This window comes from Pithys albifrons, chromosome 1 (assembly GCF_047495875.1).
Source record: "Pithys albifrons albifrons isolate INPA30051 chromosome 1, PitAlb_v1, whole genome shotgun sequence".
Classification (NCBI taxonomy): Eukaryota; Metazoa; Chordata; class Aves; order Passeriformes; family Thamnophilidae; genus Pithys; species Pithys albifrons.
Genome location: NC_092458.1, coordinates 28,785,830 through 28,807,047, shown reverse-complemented (window position 1 = coordinate 28,807,047; position 21,218 = coordinate 28,785,830). Strand labels below are relative to the sequence as shown.

At 39.1% G+C, this 21,218-nt stretch overlaps 1 protein-coding gene across 1 annotated transcript in view; it reads right to left on the bottom strand.

Annotated features, from left to right (window-relative positions):
- The window catches only part of NALF1 (NALCN channel auxiliary factor 1), a 492,728-nt gene extending 480,798 nt beyond the window's left edge, over positions 1-11,930 (bottom strand). The window contains exon 1 of the mRNA XM_071548590.1: positions 10,191-11,930. Within this exon, the coding sequence (XP_071404691.1) occupies positions 10,191-11,009 (819 nt within the window). The 5' untranslated portion in view covers positions 11,010-11,930. The remainder of the gene's footprint in view (positions 1-10,190) is intronic.
- Between the last annotated feature and the right edge of the window lie 9,288 nt (positions 11,931-21,218).

Here is a 21,218-nt window from a genome sequence, read left to right as displayed (position 1 = left end):
CTTCTTCATAATACTGGTCCAAGTTCTGTCAGGTTCTCTGTAGAAATATTACAGCAAGACTTTTACTCCGCAGAAGAACAGGACTAGAAATGAACATATCTCTGAATGCATGAAGAATTTTAAAAGCCATCCCACAGGACCTTGACCATGTTTTTGACTTGCTTCCTTCTTTTTTTTTTCCTACATACAGAACCTCAAGCCAGTAGAAACTAATCCCCATATATCCTCAGCCCTGGCCCTGCTCCAGGGCAGAGCCTCTGTGTTCCTGGCAGGCAGCATGTGCCAGGGCATCCCCACACACAGGGTGCTGGGAGTTTCCCAGACTTATTCCTTTCTGAAAAAAAAAAATTCTTCTACTAAAAACTGCCCAGTCTCTCATTAAAGCACTGTACCATAATATTAACAGCTTGAACACAGTGTGAAAGGAAAAACATGAAAGGATGGGTTTATACCTTTAGGGGTATGAAATTTGCAATATCCCAAAATAGATGCATTTGGGATACTTTGTTAAATAATAAAAAGACCAGTACATGAGGCTCTGACAACATGGATCTTTCTCCACTGATTAGACTGTTTGCCTGACTTTAACATGGCTGAAATTAGTAAGACAAATCCCACTGAAAATCACCAGAAAGTTGCTTATGGAGTTTACTAGCAATACATATTCTAAACTGATGTTAATAGTATTACTTCTCTTCAAAACTTTCAGAGATTTTAATCTTTTCCAAAGCATGGATTTGGGCTAATTTGTAGAGGTTTTTATTAAAAATATTACAACTGACATATGTAATTTTATTTTTAACATTTTTTATAATTACACTGGAATTTATAGTTCTCTCATATTTTAAAAATAATTTATTTTTCAAGTGAGATGTGCTATACCAGATTTCACCACAAAGTGACCTTTTTTTAAAAAAAGTCATATGCAAGTCTTTCAATACAAAAGATTTTTTACTTCCAACTGTGAAGTATGACTTCATTATTCTAAAGCCATTCTATCCAGAAATGCAGTTTCAACAAATATATGTGAAGGGAACGTTAAGAGTATTCATGCGAAATATTCATGTAATTTTTGTAGGTGTATTTTTAAGTATATATACTTGTATTACTTATTCCCAATAAAAACAGTGTAAAAACAAATTGGATTTTTTGTTTGCTATTTTTTATTGCTCTTCTACAAGCTGTGTTTTGCTTTAAAGAATATCTGGGGGTTTTAATACAGCATGCACATATACAAACACAAACATTTGTCTCAGCAGAGATCATTTGAGTGCCTTTGAAAATATAACTTTAACAGTGATAAGGATACTCCTCTAAATGATGAAAAAATTGTATTTTCTTGACACGTGAGCACAATAAATCAATTAATATTAGTTAAAAAATACGTTTCACACTAGTAAAAGCTCTTCTGTCTGTATACTCTTCCTCATGAAAAATAAGTATACATGAACAAATTTGTATATTTATCATCTTACATTTAGTTGTCTATTGCTACACACAGAAATCTCTAACATCTGTAATTACCTTAATATAGATTTTAAAGTATTTGAGAGTTGCTTGAGTTCTTCCTCAAAGTCCAAGTATTTATCTAAATGAATACATCTCATACAAAATTAATTTTTCTTAGAAAAACTTGTGAGTGCAACCCCTCAAGTACAGAGAGCAAGCTAGTCAATATAGAATAATGATCAGCAAATTATCAATCAGCAAACACTGGAAAGTCTCTTATTCTCCTGAAAGAATGAATAAAATGAGAAAAATAATGCTTTTTCTAAATATCCCATCTTTTTCCCACCCCTTTAATAATGAATGCCCTCTGGTTCTGGATTGCTAATATCTTCAAAATGTAATAAAGATACTTCATTAAGATGTTTTACAGAGATGAAGTCTGTTGACAGGCCCAAGATACCATTTATATAAGTGTTCAAGCAAATTGAAGGCAACATCTAATCTAACATGCAGAGGATGAACAAGAATTAAACATGTATTTAAAAAGCACTCTAGATATCATACTTGCTCCATTGAAAATATCTCCTAAATACTGCAATATATTCCATGTTTTAAAATGCAAATATTATACAATTACTCTTTTTTCCTTCTTAAAGAAAACAAAAACCAACCAAAAAACCCAAAGAACCCCATAAAAACGTCAATGTCATATCCCAAATTGAAAACTGTTTTGTTTTCCTTTTTGTAATTTCTCACATACCATTCCTCCTCTCATTTCACTGTAGCAATTTAAAACATCCACAATGACTTCCAAACTGCAGCAGAATTTCTAAAATCCTGGACCCAAAAAAATTATTTGTTGGTAACTTCAGTTCAGATCATCTTCACTACTGTTTTTGATCATGAAATTTTCTTCTAAAGATGAAACCTCTGAATGAACTCTCAAGATCAACACATATGAAAGGTGAGCATTCCCATCGGCTTCTCCAAGACACCTCAAAGGACCAGAATTTCCATGTATAACTGCTGAAGTTTTTCACTTCAGCATTTATCACCACCATTCATCCCAACAATTTGGTTGTATTCAAACAGTGCTTCAAAGGGTCATACCAGGTTCTTCTGTGAAGGCTTTAGGACAGTGTTATTTCAAACAGAGGTTTCAACACATCCATCAGTTTGGATGAAAGAGATGAGATGAAGGGTGGGATAACATAAAATGTTGATTAACTTCCCTTCAGAGCCACTTACATCATGCCCTGTTCTTATTGTCATTATGGACTGGGAGCCAGTTGGATATAGCTCTTCAATGTGCATGTTCTGAAGGAGCAACTTACATGTTTCATATATCTACCCTGCTTGTAAACAAGGTCAGACCACAAATACAAAAATAAATCTGGTCTTTATTCTTTTAACAGATCTTCAAAGTAATAAAATCTCTCTGCAAGCCAGAATATATCTCCAGTGCCTCACTACATTTGTATTCATCTAACTGATTGATGCCGTAAAGTGAATCAAGCTCACACACTTTCTCACTTAGAGATGTTTACTCTACAGTTCTGACAAGAGAAAAGTACAGTGAAAAGTACATAGAAAAGTACAGTATGGTTATTGTAGTAAAGTGGCATAAATATCTAAGAACATGTGCTTCTTGAGCGAGAGATTTTGGGTAGCCTTAGGAGTTCTCTCGGATTTGGACTAAGGGAAGAAAATGAAATGTACAGGAATTCTCACATAAACTGACATATCCCCCCCCCCCCCCGTCCCCCGCCACAGGAAAAAAAAAATCCAGTACCCTCGTAAAGACAGAAGGGAGAATAAGAGAAGTAATCTCTAACAGATCTGCAAAAATGTCTACTTAAGAAGATGACCTACAATTGTTATTGTCTGATTTCTTAACAGAAATAAAAACTGGAGAAGTTATATGTAGAAGCTCTTGGTCTCCACTCTCTCTCAAAAAAAAAAGTGATAAAAATACACTTATGTCATACAATGCCCTTTCCCATTCTTGCCCCTAAGAAGTAGATTGCATAGCTCACACATTCTTCAGTAACAGAATATATTTATGAGAGAAGTGAAAGAGACTTATGATTTCACTAGACTGGTATGGGACAGCATTAGTGGGATTTTTAAAACTTTCTCACAGTTAAATTTTGCATATGAACATAATTTCTTCCAAACTTAATTTTTATACCAAAACTACTTCTTTAGGATTCATCTAATTTGACTTTTGAGGTCAACGATGAGGTGTTTGTATCTGAGATAAAAAGGCAGTGTGTCCTCTTTAGAGAAAATGGATAGAAAATAGATACTTTTAGGGCATAATCCATCTGACCTATTTTAGATGTCCATTTTATTGTGAACTGACTCAGACTCCAGAATTGCTTATGTATCTCCATTGACTACAAAGAGAGTCTGAGCTTTTATATTTTGTATGGATGTCCATAATGGATATCTACCTTTTTTGTTTTCTTTTCATCAGATGGATTACTTTATTTTTCTATGTTCCTGGATGTTATGACTGATACTTACCAGAAAGTAACATTTAAGAATTCAGCTTCTAAGTTACTTTTTCCCTTTTAGGCAATTTACAGATCTAAATATGTTATGGATGTTAGTGCAAGACTGAAGTGATAAATTACTAAGTATAGACCAAATGATTTTTAGGCAGGATAACTGATAGAACTATAATTTGCATTTTGATTACTTTTCCTAGAAGAACATGAAATAATGAAGCATGATTGTCATAGTCTCTGCAATGTGCATGTGAAGCATACCACTTGATATAAGGAGAACAAGTGAACAAAGTAAAACTGAGGACAGAGCCATGATCCCTAGCTTTGTGACATTAATACCACGAAACATTACATGGTGGCTGCTGAACTAAGGCTGAATACACTTCAACTACTCTGTGTCAGTCATATGCAGTCCTTTTTCCCCCTAAATCAGGAATGACATATTCATTAACACTGTGAATGGGATGAGAACATAGACAACAAACTAGATGCAAACTTTGAAAAAGTTTGGTGGGATTAAGGTACTCCTGGAAAGAACACTCGGGCAATTTGCTCTTTTAGGAGTGAAGAGGTCTAATCCTGATCCAGTAAAGCAGTTAAGCAATTGAATAACCACAAGCATGTGCACAGTGTTCCCAGTACCAGTGCAGTACCATTTATCTAGCTCAAAACAGGAAACTGAAACAGACTGCTGAATCAGGATGTTAGGCCAAAATACAAATCCATTAGCACATAGTCACTGTTGCTTCTTCTATTATGCCAGTGCAGTATTACAAGAACAATTATACTAAATTCATCCACATATTCATCTTCAATTAGTTTTGAAAAACAATTCAACTTCTACTTTTTTAAAAAATCAGTTGAAAATATAAAATAAAAAACATCAAATTGTGCCAACATCAATTTATACAGTCACATTAGTTTCACTACATTTTAAACAAAAGTTTTTAAGTGTAAACATTTAAGTATGAATTTTTTATGCTTTTATAATTTACATAATTTATAAATTTTAATATTTTATCATTTAAGTAATATTTGTTTACACATCTAAGCTTTTGTAAATACAGCATAGTATTAATTTTAAAAAGAGCTTTAAAATAAAGATTTAAATTTCAAAGGATTCTGAAAAGATATTAGTTCAGTAATTAATGGGGCTTTTACTTGTTTATACTAGACCATCAGTGATGATCTTCAAGGTTTAATTTGTAAGAATTTATTCTGCTTAGCTTAGGTACCACTCTTGCATATGACATAAATATGTGACTTAGATGTGCAACTGAAATATCTAACTTTGTGGCAGATGCTGGTCTATGTGACCTTTTGTAACAGAAGGGTTCTTTTATCATTTAAGCTTTTGGTTTCATATTTCTCATCTGCTCTTTTCTGCCAGCTTAACTGAGAGTTTAAATCAAAAGCTAATTAGACTACATATGCTGTTTAGGAAAAAGTTCTTGGAAAAGTAATGATTCATATAAGCTTTGATATTTCCAGATAACATCTAAAACAAAATGTGATTTTGATTGTTTTAAATAATTTTCAATCATCCTCTTACTCAAATAAAAGTGAACATAGTTCTTTGATCAAAAAAATAAATTCTTCAGTAACAGAAATACCAACTCTATATTCCTGTCAACTACACCATCTATGTTTAATGATGAAACCCTTTATAGATACACATTTTTCAACTAAGTAGTATTATAACTCAGTTACTTTATTACATATTTTTGATACTAGTATCATAAACCCCAAATCAGAAGTTATCAAATGATATTTAATTCCTCAAAACCAAAAATCTGTGTGTACATGTTGAGCACCTAGGACATCAGCCAAAGTTTGCTTTTCAGCAATGTTGATATAAAAAGAGCTAGTATCTTTTTATTTTTCTCCCTTGATATTCTAGTAGGGAAACTGAATTATTTTAATGCTATTTTAATTATAATATACTTACCTGATTTATACATTTCAATATTTTAATTAGGACAAAGAAAGGCCACATTTTAAACACTCAACTTTCACTAGGTTAAAGAAACCTGTGTGAAAAAATGATGATTGGTTTCTTGTTCAAACATTTGTAAATACATTTGCCAAGAAAGCTCTGGCCTCTAATACTTATCACAAAAAAAAAAAAAAATTGAAAACCTTTACATTTTTATATCCTACTTAGTTATTTGACCCAGTTCTTAATCAGAAGTAGCCAGAATTTTCTTTTATTCCTCAGAGCCTGCTGCCTGCTGCCTTAAGAATAAGAACTTGAGTATTTCCCTTGATAGAAGGCTGACAGGTCTTAATGAGGAACTGTGCCTTCCAACATCAACCCAATAGAGTTTCTGTTAATTGTCTGAATACAGTACTGTGTCACAGTGCATATAAAAATTATATTCTGGAAACCAAGAAATTAGAGATATTGCCAAGATCAATCTCTGCAAACATAACCACAAATTTATAATATGTAAAAGCAAAATTTTGAAAATACTTTTTTTAAAAAATCTAAAGACAGAAAAACAGAAATGTATATCTAGACTTTCAGTTACCCTGTTACTTCAGTGAATCAATAAAGCTACAGCAATTCATTATGTCATCTAGTTGAATATGTTATACATTGAAATATTATTCTTATATTCACTGTATAATCATTACCGATGTGCGACTATCAAGATAAGAAAACAATGTAGACATCTGACTTTAAGGATTGTGTCTAAGAAATAAGTTGAAGATGCATATATAGTGAGACAACACTGATATCTCAAACTTCTAAACAACACATAAAGTCTACTGACATCCTAAAAATACAAAATGCATATGCGTATTCATGAGTACTATCAAAAATAGTGGGTTTCCAATTGTTCTAAATGTGCAAAATTCTCAGCATTTTCTACAAATTTTCAAAAATCCCAATTCAATTCAATAGCAAGTTTAATAGTAAGACCTTAATTACAAGACATCTTAAAAAAAAACAAAACCAAAAATACACACATATACTATAACCCAAACTCACCATGAACAATAGCTAAATGTGAACTAATAAGCCAAACACCTCCTGCCTGCAACCTTCTGCAATACAAAGCAATCCATTTAAAATATTCTTCAGAGACCAGGAGACATGGTGGAACACAGAATATTCTGAAAATTAAGTTCATTTTCTTCCAGTTTCAGAGCAAAGACCAAAAATACAAAGTTTGAGGTTTAACATCGTGCATCAAAGGCATTTTTGGCATGTACTATTTGTTATCACCATCAGTACTTTGTGGAAAGGCATAACTTGCTGGACTGAGAACCCTCCCATGATTTTCACACTTTGCTGTGAGAACTGACTGTATTGAGGATGGGGGATGGTGTTGGGGAGAGTTAAGGAAGGGAGAAGCAACAAGTTTTACGTTGAGTGTTATTCAGTGTAAATTTTATTGATTTTTATTATCAGCTATAATTGGTCAACTGGATAAAAGCTCTCTTTTTCTGTGAATGAAGCCACTCTCCCAGAATGTTAAAGACATCTTAAATAGAAATAGACTACTTAACAAGCCTTTCATTGTATTAAACCACGGCTTACATACATGGTTCTTGAGTAAAGGCAGTACTTTTAGAATTTTGTTTAAAAGAAAATAAAAGACAGCTCACCACATAAACCATGACATGAACCAAATAGTGTGTATCTAAGCCATATAGATTAATGACAAGTTACTTTCTGTTCTGATTCTAAAGCTAAGAATTTTCCAAATACGCAACACTCAAAAAAAGTTTACTTACACACACACAAAAAATTGCTGATTGAATTTTGTAAATGAAATACATATAAAACACCAGAAAGCCCAGAAAAATATTGCAAAAGTCACAAAGTATTTAAGTGTCAAGTTTCACCTCTACACTTCAAGTTAGCCCACACAAAAGCACATCAACACACATGGCTATCAGACCGCTGGACATGCCATCCACTTGGCTCTCTCAGCCACCCGCACGGATCAAAAGGCTCCACAGGGACGGACCCAGAAGCATCAAGTCACGGCGCAGGGGTAGAGAGCGGCTTCTCTCCTGCCTGACCACGGGCTGTGTGCGCTTCCTTGCAGCACCTTGGACAGCGGTCTCCCGGCGCCCCCGCTCAGTTCAGATACCCCAGCTCAGCCCAGTACATTTAGCCCAGCCCAGCCCAGTCCAGCCCAGCTCAATCTAGCGCAGCTCCGTGCCGGGAGGCTCACCCTCTACGCTCCACACCCACACTGGATGGGCATTTGCACTGACCACAGATTCCCTGGAAAGAGGGAAAACCCACTAAGTCGCACCCTTGGTTTGGGTTTTCTTCCTTTAGCCTGCTGGAATATCTTCCATTTTTAACACAGACTGGTCGGCCAAATTCTCAAAACATGGAGCAATATCATCTTGCACTCAGAACTGAAGAAATGTAGGTCGTTGGCACTGTGTTTGTCTAGTTCATTTAAGTTTCATGCAATCATTTTAACATCAACAACTTTTCCCCATCATTAGACAAGTGTTTCTCCTCATTGGGTGTCTGAAGATGAAATCATTACACAGCATACATTTGCTGTTCCGTTCATTTTCAACACCTTCTCCACCACAATATTCTGTAGGGCAACTGTGCACTTCGTGGTAAAGTTCAGCCAAATTAAACCGTGTTACAAAAAAAAAAAAAGTCCCTTTAAGCAAGCGGATGTTGGTCATTTGGCAGCACAGAATAGTAGGTCAATTTCTAGCTAAAAAGCTAGTGAAATAGGAAAGATGTCCTTATAGTAAGAGACATCTTTTTAAATTTGACACCCTTTTTTATTTATCCAAATCACTCTGGAAATATGTTTACATTATCAGTAACTGAGTACATAGCATATACACAAGGAGTGTGTACACACATAGTTTGCAACTTAAAAACTGAAAAGTCAAAACTACAGATGAATCGACTTTATTCTTGGCAAGTTTAACAAGAAAAAATAAATATAGCAATTTTCCCACTTTATCCAATTAGATAACAGGTTATTTCAGCTTCTGGAGGGACTGTGGATTGATTTTTGTGGCAAAGACATGCGCAAATTACACTAACATTGGTGAATTAGATTCTTTAGGCATGTGCTGTTACCATGAAATTATTTCAAAGGCCCTGCTGAAGTTACAAAGCACAGAGATACTGCTAGGCCTCCTGTTCAGAGCAGTGATTCATAGACACTGGTGGTGTTTCACTGCTAAAGCAGAATTTGTTTCAAACTGGTTAGTGTAGAGCTATGGTAGTTGAGAGAATCCAGTTCAGGGCAGACACCATTCACCTCTCAACAGGTACTTAAACAGGGGGGAAAAGCATGCAGTTAGCTATTTTACATGCTCAAGACAACACATTTTTCTGCTCTGTCTTGAGAGAAAGGCCAACTAATCTTGTGCAAAAGTAGAGAGAAGGCAACAACTACAAGAGTTAAAGTAGGACCCCCTGTCTTCTAGCAAAGGAATAGACCTCTGGATCTCTCTGAGCTGTCACCAGTGGCACCAAAGAAATCAGCTGCGGGTTATCAAAACGCTGTCACCATCACTTTCCAACCAAGGGCTACCGCGCTGCCGGTTGACTGACACCTTGTCCTCCAGTTTTCCCAGATCCACAGATTTTGGCAGAGCGCCTGGAGACACGGTCCCGCTTCCCGCTCCCGAGGCGGCCCGGCGCTGCACCGCTCCGGCGCTGTTACAGCACCGCCGACCCCGGGGCCAAGAGCCCCACGGAACCCACACGGAGCCTCCGGTGTGCGCCCCTGGCCGCCGCGGAGGGACAGAACGCCAGTCCTGGGGGAACCACAGCCGCCTACTTTCCCGACGGCCGGCGGCCAGAGCAGAACCGTCGGGCAGTCCCAGCCCCGACCACCACTCCAAGCCACGCTCATTGTCATGCAGACCCTGTCGCTGCCTGCCCGCCACGCCGCATCCCAGCCCGCTGGAAGCCGGCAGCCGAGCCGGAGCCAATCGCATATTCATGAGGAGCGGGAAATCCAGCGCTACGCACTCAGAAGACCGAGGATCGCTTCTTTTTACCTTTTCCCAAGCTTACAGCTCTCTCTTCCTCCCTTTTAACAATGCGCTAACGGGGGCATTCCGGCCGATATACCCCGCAGCTCCGCCCGCACCGTAAGAACCGCGGCCAAGGACAGAGACCGAAGCAGGCACAACAGGGACCACGGCAGCCACAACAGCCGAGGAAGGCACGCCAGCCCGCCAGCCAGGGACAGGAAACACAGCAGGGACTCCTACCTTACAATCCTCAGGACACGATTTCACCGAGTACTCATCCGACTGTAAATATTTCTGGAGCATAACCTCAAACTCTTCATATTTCTCCTGAGCGTGCTGGTCGTAGCGCTGGTAAGCCTGGACGCACTGGCTGCAGGAGCCTCCCCCCCTCAGCACCACATCCAGACTGCAGTTCAAAGTGTCCGGATTGGACAACCCGGCGAACAACTCCCAAAGTGTGTAGGAATTACAAAAGGAAAGGTAAAAATCCGTCAGGTCCCAGCCGGGCGCCGGGCTCTGCCCCGCGCCCTGCGGCCGCCCCGACCACCCCCGCTGCCGGCACACCGCCTCCGCGTCCCCCGCGCTGAAGCACTTCCCGGACGAGGTGCCCGGGGGGGGACACGTCTCCAGGGGCCTGGAGGTGGAGTTCCCCAGGAAAGCAGCCTTGCCGTGCCGGGGCTCGGTGCTGTTGGTGCGGCTGCCGCGGCTGCCACCGCCGCTGCTGCCGGGGGAGGGCGGGAGGGAGGGCGAGGGGGGGGCGAGGAGCCGTGGCGCGGGGGGCGCCGGCTCCCCCATGCCCGCCAGCAGCTCCGGCTCCGCAGGCTCCGGCTTGTCGGGCGGAGGCTGCTCCTTCTCTCCGGTCCCCGTGAATTTGGCCTCGGCGCAGAACCACAAGTGATCAGAGAGCAGGACCGTGAAAAACAAGAGCGATGCCAGGGACAGTCGCCATTTCTGAGCCCTCTCTGAATCCGTGAAGGGTTTCTCGTTCTCCCGGGGTGCGAACCAGATTTTTAAGCCGTCATCATACTGCCGACTACACATCCAAGCACCCCTGGTCATATTTTGGGAACGCACAGCCCTGGCCGACTCCACCGTGAGGGCTCCTTTGCCAGTGTCACCACAATATGCATTGACTTAAAAGATTGGGGGGATTTTCTTGCCTGCCTTCCCTTCTCTCGCTCTTTTTTCGTTCTCTCCCTCTTCCACTCTCCCCCCTCTCTCTTTCTACCTCTTCTTTCTTCCTTCTTTTTCTTCCTCTGAGATATTGTTGGTTTTCGCCGGTGGCTCTGCCTTGGTCTCACCACATGAAGCAGCCCCAGTCCATCCAACGCGGAGTGCCGTGGAGAAGATAAGAGCAGTAACGCAGAGAGAGGAGGAGGGAGAGGAGATGGTGGTGGTGGTGGTGGTGGTGGAAGTGGTGATAGTTGGTGGTGGTGGGGCTGCGCGACTGGTCCTTTCCCCCTCTCACCCAGGCATGGTCAGATCGCAGCTCCCCATCTCCCTCCTGAGAAAAACCCACTGGCCCCGGACAACCGCATGCCGCGTCCCCTGCTGCCGACGGACGGCTCCGGGAGGGCTCCTCGCCTCCTCTTCCTCCCTGCCGCCGCCGCTGCTCCTCTTCCTCAGCCCCGAGCCGCGGCACAGATGCCTGCACCGCTGTCTCAGTCTCCTCTTTCTTCTCTCCCCCCTCCGATCTAACTGGAGAGACGCTGCTGCAGGGCTCCCGGAGCGCTGCTGAGGATGCTGAAGAGGAGGAGGAGGAAGAGGAAGAGGAGGAGGAGGCTGCCGGGGCCGCCGCCGCTGCTGGTGACAATGGGCTGCGGCTGCCGCCGCTGCTGCCGCCGGGCGCGGTGTCCCCGGGCGCACGGGGCGGAACTGCCTGGCTGGGGGCCCCCGATGGGCACAGGCATCTTGGGCCCCTGGGCTAAGTTGCCGCCATCTTCGTCCTGGAGAAACACTTTTTTGGGGGGAGCTCTGCCTTTTGCGTCATCTCCTCCCGCGCCGAGATCTCTCTATCCTGGCGCATTGGCAGCAGCAGCAACTCTGCCTCCTCCCGCCTGAGGAGGAGGAGGAGGAGGAGGAGAAGGTGGGAGAGGCACTGGGGACCACATGGCCCCTCCAAAGGGCTTCATAGGTGCAACTCTTTCTACTCATCTTACCGAAGGGACTGCTTGGTACCACTCTCCTGCCCTCTCTCCTTCAGGATCTCCTTCCCTTTGTGGCCATGGAACACCACGTCCACACAGGATGGTGGCTGGAGAGGTCTATTGCCGTGTCTGTCCTTGTCGTAGCAAATCACAAATGGCATATGCAACTTTGGGTTCTGCATCCTGGCCGGTTTTAGCCACACAGTAAAATGCCTGAACACAGACACTTGTCTTTCAGTCAGCAAGCTGAAAAGCAAAATGACCATAAACCCTAATCTCTTCCCCTAAGAGAAGATTTACAGAAACCTGGTCCGGCACATGAGCTGGGTAAAAACTACCAGTTTGTGTGTGTCCCAGTTTAGATGTCACTGACTGGAGAGAAAGAGGTCTTCTGCTAGGGTGGTGAATCACTGATGATCTCCACTTGGACCCACATCAGAAATCAACCACCTTCTCTATCTTTTCTCTGTCCTGAGGAACTGTTAATGGCCCTTGAAAAAAGTGTAATATGTATCCCAAAAGGTGGCTTTGCCCCATTTTTCTTTTAAAGAAAGTTTTGGGTTTTTTTCTTGACAAACATGGCCATGGTCTAGAAGCTGTTATAGATTGCTGACGGTTCTTGAGTTCAGCTTTGAAAGATGCAGTGCAAAGAAATCTGAAACTAAACCATACCAGAGGAGAACAAAACTTGTATCGTTTCTGACTGCAGCTGTCATTAACTGAGGGATGAGCTGACCAAGGAATGTGCTGGAATTTCTGTTACTTTGAGCAATAAATCAAGGCTGGATGTCTTTCAGAAGGAAATGGTATACCTCTAAAAGAAGATGCAGACCCAAGGGAGGAATTGCTAAGCAAAGTTCTATGCCCTGTGTTATGCTGGGGGTCAAAGCGCATTATCATAATGGTCTCATCTGGCCTCAAAAGATCTAGGAGTCAAATACTACACTGAGCAGGAGTTATGTGTGGATTTTATTTTGATAGGCTATTTAAAGACACAGAAATAGGTGCTAATATTATAAGGACAGGTCTACAATATTCAAATAAGAATGCATCTTAGCAATTCTCAGTCACAACGTCTGCTAATAGTACATTATTAATTTTGGTCTTGGAGCTCTGATTGCAATTATTTGACATACTCGGCCCTGCATTTTTGTAATGCTTTCTGTTCCAGGACAATACTGTGATCAAGCTTTTAAAAAAGAATTAGAACAACTTTCCTTCTCTAAAATGTAATGTCATTTATTTAATTACCTTTTGTTAGTTTGACTATGTATTTTGTGGTAGAATAAATGAACTGAAACAGAAATACAGGACAAAAAAAAACCCCAAACCAAACAGAAAACAAATGGGATAAGCAATAAGTTCCTGACATCAGGTTTGAGATTTTCGAAATGTGCTCTATTAACATATCTGGCACTGGCTGCATAATTATTCTGTGTTTGACAGCCAAACCTGGGGTGAAGAAAGTTGGTTTTGGAGTACACACCTGGCAAACAGGCTTAATTTATATACTTACTTTTATTTTTTTTAATATTGTTTCTTTTTTGTCCTGTTGGGAAAATGAGAGGATAAGAGGTAATTTCACAATCCACAAAAGGATGAGAAAAGTTCTTTATCTCCATAAGGGAACTTTAAGAATTGGAAATGAAAACATCCTGGTATTCAGACCTCATCTGAAACTTAATATAAAAATTAATTTCTGAGTCTGTGCTCCTCTGTTTACACTTGTCTAAGATCAAGACACATACACACAAAGTCAGTCTGCTAGGATTGTTTAGATATATTTGGGTTCTCAAAAAAAAAATCTATTTTCATGTCATGCAGTGTTTTCACAGAGTTCCCAACTTTTGTCTGGAAAAATGTAGTGAAAGTTCTTTTTCAACACCTAGCAATAAACGATAATAAGACATTCAGTATTTTCGAAGTGTGCATGTCCTTGCTTTTCCAGTGACAGTTTCTGTAACAAAGAACGTGTCACACAGAACTGTTGTTTTGCCTGTTATGTTTTCCCCAAAGCCCCATTCCCTCCACACCTAGCATGGTGAGTAACTTGCAACGATAGTTGCAGTAGCTGGTTCCTGGTGGATATGAACAGATGCAGTTCAGTTCTCTGGTGCCCCTTAGTGTTAGGTCTTGGAGCTCAAGGGAGAAAATAAGGCTATAAAATAATATCTGAAAATCAAGAAGCTGCATGCAGTGGAGGAAACATTCTGAAGTATATTCTATAGCTATTTTCTCTCAAAGTTCCTTCAAAATTTTGTTACCCTAAATCTGATTTAAAGTCTCTTTTTTTAAAATTGCTTAATGACTTACATGAACATAAAAAAAAGGGAAAACTTTCCTCAAAAATGACATTACAAAAGTGTGTCCTTATATTCATCATTCTTCTTAAATAACTCTTGTGGTGCAAAATACTTGCTTCACTTTGAAATGACACTTTTTACTGAGAATACTTATTACTTTTGTTCCAAAGCTTGGTAAGTGTGAGGAACTCATGGAAGTCTGTCTCTCTAACTGGTGGAGTCACCAGATGTTTCACAGACAGATCTCCTTAAAGTTATGTAGCATAGTGTCAGCTCTGTCGTGTTGTGCTTTAATCAATACAATCAGAGCTGATGTTCTGTAATTCTTTGACTCATAATAGGTAAGATAGCTGATTTATCAAGCACTGAGGACAAAGTCTAACAGAAGTGCACATGCACAAATTCAAGATACTTGAAGCTGTTGTTTTACCTACATAACACGTGTTTTCTTTGTGAAAATACGTTAGCTTAACAAGCAGAAACATTTATTGACAAAATATTTTAATGGTAATAAACTTGTCAGAATAGAAGGTCTTGCTATTCCAATGTAAATTTTCTTAAAATTTTGCCTGATACCATGCATCCAGAAATTTCTTGCATTATTCTCTCTTTAATTTGATTGCTGATTACAAAATTCTGACTTCTAAAGAGCTCTACATAGTTCTTCCAAATGATTTTAACAGCTTTGAGAGCTATGTCTCATCTTTGTAATATTCTTTATATAATGAAAAAATATTCATTATTGCAAAGTAGCATTTTTTTTTTAAAAAAGCAAGCGATTTTTAAAAGAATAGATTTCATTTTTTGGGGGGGTTGACTGGTTCTACTGTTAGGAACACCAGTTGCAACAATTATTAACAGAAATATTCAGTTAAACACTTGCACTGAAGGCTCATCCAGCGCTTTTAGTACCAAGCTAGCATTATCAGGCCCTTTACTATTTCCTCTTAATAATTTTTTAGCAGGTTAAGCAATTTGTACTCTATAGGAATATCTATACATTCTTCATTGGCAAAATGATATGTCAAATATGTGGTTTAGCATTCTCAGAGTTGCATAATAGCTTTATTTTCACTTCCTACAACAAATTTTGGGTACTATATTACCCATTGCCTAGGAAGGGAGTCGGAGATTTAATTATCTGAACCTATTTTATAAGAATAATATGCATGATGGTTGTAAGGCACAGAGAAGTTAAGAACACTGAAGAATTAATTTTATTTCTCATCACATTCCTAATGCTTTAGTTTCCTACTCAGTATTTTTCCAAAAGCTGTATTATTGTGGGAAAACTTCAGGCATCTGGGCCTGATTGCTCCAAAGCCATGGGAAATTTATATTAATGTTATCACGCTCAGAAGCTTCTAATCCTTGTTTGAACAGCACTAATTCAGATTTTAAGATTCTTGCATGCTTCTCTGTTCCCACTTTCCATATTACCCTCAATTTTGCCCCTTTGGCCTGATTTTTTAAGCTTTTCTTACCAAGTTAGAGGATTAACAATCGCTCAGTAAGTTATAAAAGTTTTTCAGACTGAATTTTGAAAGGCTGTGCAGTACAAACTTTGAAGAGACTGATGTTGTTGATTGAATTATCTTGCAGAGGTTTGCTCAATATCCTATGAGACTTCTAGTTAGAGAATGTGAACATATTTTTGTTTGTCAACATTGTCAGCCATGGAACAATGAATGGATAACATAGAGAGCCTGATAATTTTTCTCCAAAAATTGTAGGTCATCTTTATCATGACATCTTTATAATGAGACCTCAGTCATAATATTACATCCAACTGGTATATTTGGGCATGAGCTGAAATGAACTGAGACTGTTCTTCATTAACTGAAGCCATCGAACAAGTGAAATATAATTTTGCACACGACTGCAGCAGGAAAAAGATAATATAAATGTCTCTCACAAATTAGCCTATGTCTGTTAGAGTAAGGTCTGATCCAAGGCATGCTGAGATCAGGGGAAAAATTGCAATGGGTTTTTAAACCAGGCTTGTGGAAAGGAAATAGAAGAATAAAGATTCCCCCCATATGGGGATAGAAGAAAAAGCATTGAAAGGACCACCAAAAGGTAGATGACAGCTTTAAAAATATTTTTTCCTTGTTTTCCTCTCTAATTGTGTACATTTGCTTATTTCTAATAAAGGTTATAGCCTAATTATGTGGTTATATTTTTACAAACATCAAAGACATATTTTTCATCTTTTCTGTTTGGTTGCCTTATAGGTATTCTAGCCTTTCTTGTGTCAAAATTCACCTTATAGGAAAAAGAAAATACTTGATTTTTCTCAAGAATATTCTTTTATAATATTTTTAAAAATAAATGTGCATTATGTAAAAGGTCTTATGTTTTGGTTGATAAATAGTCTTCATTTGCTCTCACTCTCACTGAAAGGGAAAAAAATAGTACTTCTAGAGATAACCTCACTATAGTCTGGTTCATTCATAGTCTGGTTTCCTGTTGAAGCATGCTACTGTAGAATGTTTTTATCAGCTTGAGTTACAATGCCTACATGAGGTAAGTTTTCTTCGTGGTATACTGATATGGTGTTGTTATTCCAGAATTCACACTAACTTGTTTGTACCCCTGTGTTCACCAATATCTGTGGTTTGAAGAATGTGGAAAAGAGAAAGAATTAATTTAGAAATAATGCAAGCTATCATGTAAACTTCTCACTGCTTTTCAGCCTACTACTCTTTTTTCTACATTCTGGGAAATATGTCACCCTGAAAAATTGTTTTCAGACAGACCATATGAAAGTTTGATAATATCTTTGGTAATATGTTTCAAGCACTTGTGCCTGCAGGGTAAATTTTAAATGTATGATAGTGTGGGAATGCAGGTGACATGCCCACATATGGGGGTTTCTTCTTTTGACCAGAAAAGATATTCTACTACTGAAGCATACATAATTATGTATAGATTTGAGATAGAGCTTGACAAAAATTTGAATAATTATCATTTTAATATATAGGTATCTTAAAAATGTAAGCAATTTTTAGCACTTTTCATCTCATTAAGCCCTGGCTATGTAGACTCAAGCATCCAGTCAAAGTTTATACTTTCATCATCTCAACTAATAGAAAGACACAGCTACCTCCAGAGCACAGCTTATTCCATCCTTAACTAGGTTTTTAAGACAAGCACTCTTGTATGGCAAGTCATCTTCTGTCAACTCTCTACAATTACTAGGGAAGAAATCTCCATGTTTAACTTTAGATTCTTGCCTTCCTCCTCTGGTTTTGTCTGAGAGAGAGTTCTTCAGAGTAGCTGGTACAGAGCTATGTTTTGGATTTGTGCAGGAAATAGTGGTGGTAACCAAGGGATGTTTTTGTTATTGTTGCAATGTGCTTGCACAGTGCCAAGGTGTCTCACCCCACTCCATCAGTGAGCAGGCTGGGGGTGCACAAGAAGTTGGGAGGGAACACAGCTGGGACAGCTGACCCCAGGTGACCACAGGTATATGCCAAACCATATGGTGTCATGCTCACTGGGGGAAGAAGGAAAGGAGGGAATGTTCAGAGTGATGACATTTGTCTTCCAAAGTCACCATTACATCTGATGAAGACCAGCTTTCCTGGGGTTGGTTGAACACCTGCCTCACCAAGTGAAACAATGATTGAATTCTTTGTTTTGCTTTGCTTGCATGTGTGGCTTTTGCTTTAGCTATTAAGCAATCTTTATCTAAACCCATGGGTTTTCTCATTTTTACCCACCTAATTTTCCATGGTATCCAGTGGGATGGAAGTGAATGAGCAGCGGTGTGGGGTGGAGTTGCTGGCTGGGGTTTAAATATGATACTATTGCACTCAGCTTATAATATCTAAAAGGTAGGCAATCATTTAAAGTTGATCAGCCAGGCTCCTGACTTTGTCTTTGTCCTACAAAAGATTCTTCCTTAAGAAAAAGCTGCATATAAGTGTTGAACTATATATTGGAAACTTTTTTATCTTTCCTTTCATACCGTATTCTCTTGTTTACTAGTAAAGCAGACATGAATGAACCATATATTGACGGTCATTATTTGTTGAGCTAGGTCAGATCCTTTTTCATCAAATTGCAATATCCTGTCTTCTGCCAAGTGGCTGCAATACCATCTGCCAGCAAGGGAGAGAGAGGGTGGGTTTTTTTCTCTGTGCCTTCCAGGGTTATTCCTGTGAAGAAGGCATGTGACTCAAGTTGTAGGATGACTCAAGCTCTCATGGTCTTCTTGGAGTCATCCCACAATCAATTTAATGTGTCTGACCCAAAGGCAAATGTCTCCTTTTGTCTGCGATATTACCAGCAATTTTCTAAACTTTGGCTTCTGTTTCATATGCCTTGTAAGATATTCAGAGAACTGAGTGCAGGCTGAAAGCAAAGAGCTCCTGAGATTTTATTCTATTTCCACTCTTTAGATGGGGCATGATTCTGGCTAAGTATACATCCCCTCTTCTCCAGCATCTCTATTTATAAACAGGGGAGTCTGGGAGAATTAGGTAATGCCAGCCAAGTGCTGTTTTAAATAATAAAAGTAAAGAATGTTCCTCTTGATGTGTTGCTATATAAGTCAGCATATTGTGCTATTTCTTATTTAGCTAAGGACTGAATATTTGTTGTGGTTTCAAAGAGGTTGCTCTCCCTTTCTGAGTGGCATACGTATCTGTGTATTTCTTCAAAGGGGATCATTCAAGTAATTCTCAGTCTAAGAGAAAATGAACTGTATTGTTCTTCTAATTTTCTGGTAAAATATATTACTTGATATTTGGTGATATATTACATTTTCATTACATTAAACTGCTGGAAAAGAGAGACTTTATTTGCATGCTTTTTGTTGTGGGGGGAAGACAGAGAAAGGATACTTTTGTCTCCTACTTAGTTTCACTGGGTCTTAGTTTTAACTCTTATATTCTGTTGAATTCATTTTTCTTCTCTTTCCTCTTATTTGTTCTCTCTTTTTTCTTTTTTTTTTCTTTTTTCTTTTTTTAATTATTTTTGCTTCTGGCAATAGCATGTGATTGCTGGCTGTGGCTGTGTAACACTCACTTCTCCCATAGCACCAAAGCAAATAGTGCTTCCAGCCTGTTACCTTGCAAACTCAGCCTTGCTAGGCATAGGCAGACAGACTGGGCATCTTTGTACCACCGTTATAGCTATAATTTGCTTGAATCCACAAACAGGGCTGGAATTGCACTCTGTGTTGTTGAGGTGACTGCATGTTCTCAGAGTTCACAGACCATCATTTCATAAAGTGTTGGCTACCTTTGCTGCATAAGGGCTTCAGAGAAAACACTTCAGAAGGGCATTCAGCTCCTTTCTGGTATTCAGTTCTGTTTCACTGTCATTACTTATTTTAAGAAACATTTCTTATAATTTTTCATGGTAAACAACTCCTTGAAATCCTGAATTACAGACCCCTTTTAGAAAACAGAGATGCAAAAACGTAGCAGGGAGTCACCACTATATATTAGATACCTTTTAACACAGACAGAGTGGGAATTCATTAAAGATATATAATCTCTGAAGTCCCTCCTTTAGTCAGTGTAGAGAGCTAGGCTCCTTTGCAGGGAATAATTTTAATTAGATCCTTTATGGTCTAATTAGACCCTCAGTCTTCAGGAGAACCTCTGTCTGTCTCTGTCCACCAGTCCTCAGAAGGGAGCTGGTTTACTTTGGCACTTAAAGTGAGGCTTAAGACTGATCTCCAGAGTATCCAATGTGCAGGGCACGTAAATTAAAACCATGAGAAGGTGTCGTAAGTGGTTGATAGACAAATGGGGCCAGGAAAAGTGAGAGTGTTGTGGCAGTAAATACGTAGTTAATGAATAACTAGTGCGGCGATCGCAATTCATATTGACATTACTGAAACTTGAAGAAACTCTTTTGAAATGGAAAACTACTGCTTTTTTTTTTCCATTCTTTTTTTAATGTTTCTGTCTGCCCTATTTATCAAGAACTGTAAAAGCCACCCTCTTTCTTCTCAGCTTGAACTTTCTGCAGTGACTAGCCTGACTAAAAAGACAGATTTGGGTGTTAAAAACAGTGAAACTTGTGTTGCTCATAAAAGTTGTCAGGGCAGACCAAATTAAATGGTGTTTTGACCTACAGGTTTTAAGTTTACCACTAGAGTGAAAACAGTCCTGTCTTACAGTATTTCAAAAGCAAAGCCAGAATAGCTAGGATAAGAAGTGGCACAAAGAATGGACAAGAAAAGTGGAGAATTTATTTTGCTTTATAGATACAGTGACAAGAGAAGCTCCATGTCATATGGAGAAATTCCATCCAGAAATGTGGAGTTAGGACTTGAAAATTTCATTTTTGATAGCTTTTCTTCAGAAATTTGATTTCTTAATTGCAATTTATCTACCCATATTGGAAGATACAGATGAATAAATGATGACATTTCTATATTAGGCATTTCAAAAAACTTCATAAGATGTTAAAAGTTAACCAGATGATTAGACAGTATGTCAATAGCCGAAATATTTATGGTCTGCTACATAGACACAGTCAGTCTATGTACTTTACATAACTTCATTTTAGAGGCTTTCTCATATTTCCCTGGCATCTTTTTTTGTCTTTAGGTGCTGTAATAGTAGAACCATATACACTGGAAATTCTTGAGGAAAACAGGAACAATTTTTTGGTAGCTAATTGTATCCCAATGAAGATCCTTCTTCTGCTTGCCAAGGGAAAGGAGAAAGGCTCTTTCAGGGTACTTTAGAACACGAAAGTTTAGCTTTTCATTGCAAAAATTATTTTTTATATGAAAAGTACAGTTTTTAGTTTCACAGATGCATTTGAGAATGCTACTTCTAATGTATTGTATG